Below are 6,861 nucleotides of genomic sequence, written 5' to 3'. Positions count from 1 at the left end.
GCTAACCTAACTCTAAGAAAATATTATCTATATAAATAAGTTTCTGCTACCAGAAAATTGTAACATAAACACAGATTTTACATTTTAACACGATACGAAATAAGAAATCATTGGCTCTTTATTTGTTTATTTTAGAGATTTGCAATTTTACAAAACTGCATGAAAGGTCCAAGTTAAAATCATGTATTTATGATTATGCGGTGTACCGCGGGTCAATCCCTAAACTTTAAAAATGATTCATATAGTATAATATTTATACATGTATATATGTCACATATTGTTCTAAAATTAACAATCCAACTAAAATCATACAATTTAAATAATTTTGAACATATTCGAAACCAACACAAAAATACAATCTAAAAATGATAGAATTTAATTAATAAACAAAATAAAGTAAAGCAAACACAAATAAATTATCCCGCAATGTACAAAGGATTAAAAACCCGGTAATTTTCCCCCGCGCTGTAGCGCGGGTCCGAATCTAGTCCACTTACAAAGACAAAGCACTCTTGCACATTAAGCTACATTTGATTAAGCAACTTATAGAAAAAGGCCTAATAAATCACACTTTTATTCAAAATATCATCATCACAAGATCAAAATTTTGTTTGGACCACCACTATATAATACATAAAAAGTAATATTGAGTTAAGAGAATCAGATCCCAAGAAAAATAAGTAACAATATATCAAAGATATGTAGATGCTAAGATATCATCATTACATAACATGTGAATTTTCTCAAAATGCAATATGTATGTAATCATAGGAAATAAAGAAAGTGATTTAAAAGTTAGTGGGAAAATATTGACCATTGTTACTTTTCCGGTGGCCACCCATCACCGTCACGCCATCACCATTGCCATTTTTTTTAGTTGTCATAGTTAACAAGAATTAAGAGAATTTTTGAGAAATACACCTTTTGGTGTATCCCTTTTTAAAAATACCCCTTTTATCTATTTATTTTTAAAAATACCCCTTTTTAAATATAAAAAATTATAAAGTTTTATATAGTTTATAAGGTATTTCTATATAATAACTACTACTGTGAGATTTGATACAAATATTTAAAAATGTTTTAAATAGTTTTAAATCGTTTTTATAAGTTTTATAAGGTTTTTAAAAGGTTTTAAAAGGGTTTATACGGTTTTTATAAGGTTTTTATAAGGTTTTTATAATTTATTTTTACGCTATTTATGAAAGGTATATAAAATTTTATACACATATAAAGGTAATTTGTGTATATATTTATAAGCTTACACACATATTTGGATAAATTTCAACATTTTTAGTGGGTTTTTTGATAAAGTTTGAAAAAGGGGTATTTTTAAAAAGAGGTCTATGAAAAGGGGTATTTTTGAAATTCCCCCAAGAATTAATACGATTTCTAGCAGTAACGATGTATCACGACTTGTTTAGTTGTTATAGTAAAAAAAAAGTTCATACGATTCCTAGATTCGTCATGACTTGTGACGGCATTCAAATAGTTATGAAAATGACACAAAAATAATAATTATCCTTATCATGTTTTGAAATATTTCTACCACATTTAGTAATTATCTATAGTTAGGTGAATTTGTAGATTTAATTGATTCGCTAATTTTTAAAAATCTTGAAATCGGAGAATTATACAGTTGATTTCGGAAAATATAAATAATCGTACGAGGTAAAAATCATATGCCAATATACTTTATATATATATATATATATTTAAAAATATTATTACGGTAACATATATTAGATTTTGAAAATTCTAAATATGGATTTTGACTCTTGTTGTGTAAGTTTAATTTTGATATATTATTTATCAATAATTTACAAAACTTAAGAGTACCGAAAACATGTTATATTGAACAAATATAAAATTTGTAATTCACTTCAAACTGAAACCACCTTAACAATATTCAGTCAATAATCAAAATTTTCCTACTTTAAGGGGGGTGTATTCAAAGTGAAATTTCAAGTGATTTGTAAAAAGTTTACAAATCTACTGTTATTCAAACATGAATTTTAAAAAGTCTCATGAAATCCACTGTTATTCAACTAATGATTTCAAAATCCACCTTAAAATCCATTGTTATTGAAAACAATTTGTGGATTTGGCTTTTAATGATTTTGAAGGATTTCAGAAGATTTGAGAGGATTTCTTTAGTTGAAAATACAAAAATCCAAATCTCATGGTTTTTGGTGAGATTTGAAAGAATTTTACAAAAGTCATATGAACTTCCCTAAAATCATCAAAATCATTTTAAAACCCAATAAAACTCAAATCTCTTAAAATTCCATTTTGAATACACCCCTCTAAATTCTTTAACTACAGAGACAAGACACGGGACCATTTATTTTTTGAATGTGATTTCGCCGCCCGTATTCGGAGGTTCTTCACCTCAGCAGCTTCCTTATACCCTCCTCATGACTTTATGTCCTCTCTTGGGAATATCTCTTGTATCCTCAAGCTCCTCTTCCAAGCTTCCATTTATTCCATCTGGAAAGAAAAAAATCTTCGAATTTACTCTAGTTCAACCTCCGCTAGACGCCCAACTCAAATTATAAAAGAGATTCAGACTGTTGTCAGAGCGCGTTTAGGTCCTTTGGCGAGGGCGCAAAATTCAGCTCGACCAGGTACCTCTCTTCTGGCCACTTGGTTCACCTTCTTTCAGCCTCGCTAGCTCGCAGTTGGTTCTTTTCCTTCGTTTAGGGCCAGGTTTGGCCGCTGTTGGGCCAGTGTTCCTTCCTTTATACTATTTTTTTTTTCTGTTTAGCCTGCATGCCTTTTCAGGAAGTTGGAATCCTTATATATATTTGGGCCTGCGTGCCATTTTAGGCTGCGTGTCCTGTTGGGCTTCGGCCGTGTATGTTTTTTGGACCTGCGTGCCACTAGGGTTCGGCCTTGTAATGTGTTTGCTTCTAATGAAAATATATATATATATATATATATATATATATATATATGTATACATATATATATATATATTACTAGCAAGAACTCGGTTTCAATAACTTATTTTATAATATCTAGTATTAATTCCGCTAAAAAATACACCAAATATTTTTTTCCACAAATTTAACACACACCCAGAAAAAAAAGAGAGAAAAAATGTTATTAAAATCCCGAACTTCCAATTTTTGGCCATTTTAATCTTCAACTTCCACTGTGGCCATTAAAATCATAGATTTCTCGTTGACGTTATTTTTAAATCACCATCTTCTGTTGACTGAGCCAGATTGAGCATGTCGTCAAATCAAAACCTCTAACATAGGAGTTATTAGCCGTTTAGGATCGTTAATCGATCTCTGTTAAGTCAAAAAATGAGAATTACGAGGCAAACGACATCGATTTGAGATAGAGGCATTTTCGTTGAAGGCAGAATGACGTCGCTTGTCTTTGTGATTCTCATTTTTCGACTTAACATCGATCGATTAACGATCCTAAACGGCTGTTAACTCCTCTGTTAGAAGATTTGATTTGACGACATGCTCAATCTGTCTCAGTCAACAGAAGATGGTGATTTAAAAATAACGTCAATGAGAAGTCTATGATTTTAATGACCACAGTAAAAATCGAGGATTACAATGGCCAAAAATTGGAAGTTCGGCATTTAAATAACATTTTCCCCAAAAAAAAATACACGAATTATCTATTGTTTTTATTCATTGTAATACACAAACTATATCATTCAACGAAATGAGTTTTAAAACAAAAAAATCCCTACTGTATTTGGGCTTTATAAAAATTTGGGCCCGAATCACACCGTCTCCAATATTGACAAAGTTATCAAACTAAATTAACTAACTCGATGACCTGACCCGACCAACCCAACCCAACATAACCCGACCCGACTCGAAACTGACTTAACTGCCCTCTTGTCGTGTCGCTCTGCAAAAATCTTTTTTTTTTTCTTTTTTCTTTTTTATTCTCTCATAACATCCTTGGGAATACCAAACGACATACAAAAGTCGTCGTTTCGTCTTCTCCAATCCTCAGATCCTTAAATTCTTCTCTTCCTCTCCAATCATAAACTCTGTCTTCACAAGAACACATCTCTTCATCTCCTTCTTCAGTCTCCAATTCATCCGTAAGTTTTTTAACTTTAACTTTTTCTTCCTTCTTCTTTTTTTTTTTAATTTGCGAATTTTTGTTACTTTTGACTAAATCAATTTCGAAATCTAGATCAATTATGATTACAAAAGACTCAGATTACAAAGATCATAAATAAATTTGTTACACTTTCTTGTTTTACAGCTTTAATATTGAAGTAAACTTAGTTATGCGAATTCTGGTTTTAATATGAGAGCTATTGAAAGATCTGATGAAGAGGAACTTGTGATTAAGAAGAAAGCTAGAATGGTTAGTAGTAATGTAGAGAACAGTTACGAGGTTCCTATGTTGTTGCAAAACGAAACAGTGGTTGAAGAGAATAAAGAGACTAATGTGGTAATGGGCGATGATGAAAGCTGCAAGAATGGGGAAGAAACCGAATGTACTAAGAGAAAGATCGATGAAGTTTCGGTTTTGAGCTTGGTAGATCTAATAGGTGTTGTGGAGAATGGTGAAAATGTTGGAAAGGTTAAAGCTTTAGAGGTGGGAAAGAGTGAAGAGGTTCCAATGTTGTCAGGAAATGAAGTGAATGTTGTTCAAGTTCCTTTGGTAGGAGATATTGAAGAGGAGGAAGAGACTTGTGTTGCATCAGGCGGAGAAACCGAATCTAATGAGAGAAAGATTGAGGAAGGTTCGGTTTTGAGCGTGGGAGATCGAATAGGTGTTGTGGAGAATGGTGAAAACATTGAAAAGGTTAAAGCTTTAGAGGTGGAAAAGAGTTATGTAGTTCCAATGTTGTCAGGAAACGAAGTGAATGTTGTTCAAGTTCCTTTGGTAGGAGATATTGAAGAGGAGAAAGAGACTTGTGTTGCATCAGGCGGAGAAACCGAATCTAATGAGAGAAAGATTGAGGAAGGTTCGGTTTTGAGCGTGGGAGATCGAATAGGTGTTGTGGAGAATGGTGAAAACGTTGGAAAGGTTACAGCTTTAGAGGTGGGAAAGAGTGGTGAAGTTCCCGGGGTTGAGAAAGTTTCGGTTTTTAGCTTAGCAGGTCGAAAACATGATGTCGAAAATGGTGGAAACATTGGAAATGTTCCAGTTTTAGAGGTGGAAAAGAGTGATGAAGCTTCTCTTGTGGCGGCTATTGCGAGAAGTAGTGAAGTTCCCGGGGGAGAAAACAGAGGTTTTTGTGTTGATTCGGGTGGAATCAGAGAAGTGACCGGATCATATTCGATGGTTTTGAGGAAAAAGTTACTTGTTCTTGATCTTAATGGGTTGCTTGCAGATGTAGTGAATCCTCTCAAAGATGTTAAAGCTGACATTAATATTGGAAGAAGGGCAAGTGAGTTTTTCAAGATTCTTTTGTGAGTCCACATTACTATGTACTTGATAGTAAACTTATATTGTTTTTGTTTATGTTCAGTTTTTAAGAGACCTTTTTGTGAAGAGTTTCTCAAGTTCTGTTTTGACAAGTTTGAAGTTGGTATATGGTCATCAAGAAAACAGTAAGGCCTTACTCATATTCGTCATTGACACTATCCGTGTGTGTAATCGATATAACGCTTATTTTACTTGTACTGCAGGAACAATGTTGTAAGAATTACTGAATACTTGCTTGGTGATATGATGAAGAAACTGTTGTTTTGTTGGGTAAGGTGGTTCTTAACATAGTTTTCCTCTGTTTTCGGAACGAGTGTTCTAATTTTTATTCGTTTTGTGGTTCGATATATCTTTTTGCAGGACATGTCTTACTGTGCTACGACGACTATTGGTTCTCTTGAAAATAAGCACAAGTTTGTGGTGTTCAAAGATCTAAACCGGCTTTGGGAGAAACACGATCCAAATTTACCGTGGAGAATGGGTGATTACAACGAAACCAACACTGTTTTGCTTGATGATTCTCCTTACAAAGCGTTGCTTAACCCAGTAAGCTTCTTACACAACAATTCTAGTGTCTTATCGATGGTTTTAAAGCTTCTTGACTGAACTATTTGAATGTTACAGCCATATACAGCGATATTCCCTCATTCATACAATCATCAGAACAAGACAGACACATCCTTAGGTATTTAGCACGAATCAGTACTTCTGTTTGGTCTGTGTATTTATTTACTGACTTTGAATGGTTTAAATGGAATTTAAGGTACTAATGGTGACCTGAGACTTCATCTTCAGAGGTTGGTAGATGCTGAAAACGTTCAAGAGTTCATCAAGAACAACCCTTTTGGTCAAGAAGCTATTACAGAAGCAAGTGAATCTTGGGATTTTTACAGAGAGGCCATTCGTATGTTACATGTACCTGCTCAAATACACAGATTTAGAAACTTAATACGGTAGAAAAAAAGATGATTTTTGTTGGGTTTCGGGGATTAATTAAAAACGGCGTGATGTTTTAATGTTGTTGTTAAAGATGGCTTGGTGTTTCATTTTAGAAGTTTGAAACCACAGGTAGTTTTTTTTTGTTTAAAGTGAAACCACAGGTAGTTTGTTTCTCGTTTCCTTTCTTGTGAGTAGTGTGCTTACTCTGATATGGTTTAGTAATGTTTAGTTTGATATTTAGAGTTATTTTCATGTCTCATTCAGGATTCTGGTATGCGTTAATATGTGTCTTTTCATCACAACTCTGATTTCGAACTAGAGGCGTTCGTATATGGCATAGGTTATGCCTTAAACTTAATCCAAATGTATATGTTCAGAGTTGTAGCCACAGTTGAACATATACATTAAACTATGGATTAAGTTAAACATATGTACAATACAACTCTGAACAATCAACAAACTACATATATTTGGTCATATATGCATTCTATATTCATGTTT

The 6,861-nt window shown here is 33.2% G+C and overlaps 1 protein-coding gene across 1 annotated transcript; it reads left to right on the top strand.

Annotated features, from left to right (window-relative positions):
• The first annotated feature begins 3,950 nt into the window (after positions 1-3,950).
• Positions 3,951-6,619, top strand: LOC17885052. The gene is made up of 7 exons (XM_006290775.2): positions 3,951-4,078; positions 4,246-5,383; positions 5,465-5,546; positions 5,625-5,691; positions 5,782-5,967; positions 6,046-6,106; positions 6,185-6,619. The coding sequence occupies exons 2-7, from the start codon at positions 4,291-4,293 to the stop codon at positions 6,376-6,378; spliced, it is 1,683 nt and encodes a 560-aa protein (XP_006290837.1). The 5' UTR covers positions 3,951-4,078; positions 4,246-4,290; the 3' UTR covers positions 6,379-6,619.
• Positions 6,620-6,861: the final 242 nt, after the last annotated feature.

Source organism: Capsella rubella, unplaced genomic scaffold, assembly GCF_000375325.1.
Source record: "Capsella rubella cultivar Monte Gargano unplaced genomic scaffold, Caprub1_0 scaffold_5, whole genome shotgun sequence".
NCBI lineage: Eukaryota > Viridiplantae > Streptophyta > Magnoliopsida > Brassicales > Brassicaceae > Capsella > Capsella rubella.
The sequence above is the reverse complement of the archived record's forward strand: the minus strand, read 5'-3'. Positions and strand labels throughout refer to the sequence as shown.

What these genes read in the sequence shown, in the direction of transcription:
- LOC17885052 (XM_006290775.2), top strand. Translation starts at nt 4,291, where the DNA reads ATGAGAGCTATTGAAAGATCTGATGAAGAGGAACTTGTGATTAAGAAG. An exon ending in TAATATTGGAAGAAGGGCAA is followed by an intron (nt 5,384 to 5,464) that starts GTGAGTTTTTCA and finishes GTTTATGTTCAG; the next exon opens with TTTTTAAGAGACCTTTTTGT. An exon ending in AGAAACTGTTGTTTTGTTGG is followed by an intron (nt 5,692 to 5,781) that starts GTAAGGTGGTTC and finishes ATCTTTTTGCAG; the next exon opens with GACATGTCTTACTGTGCTAC.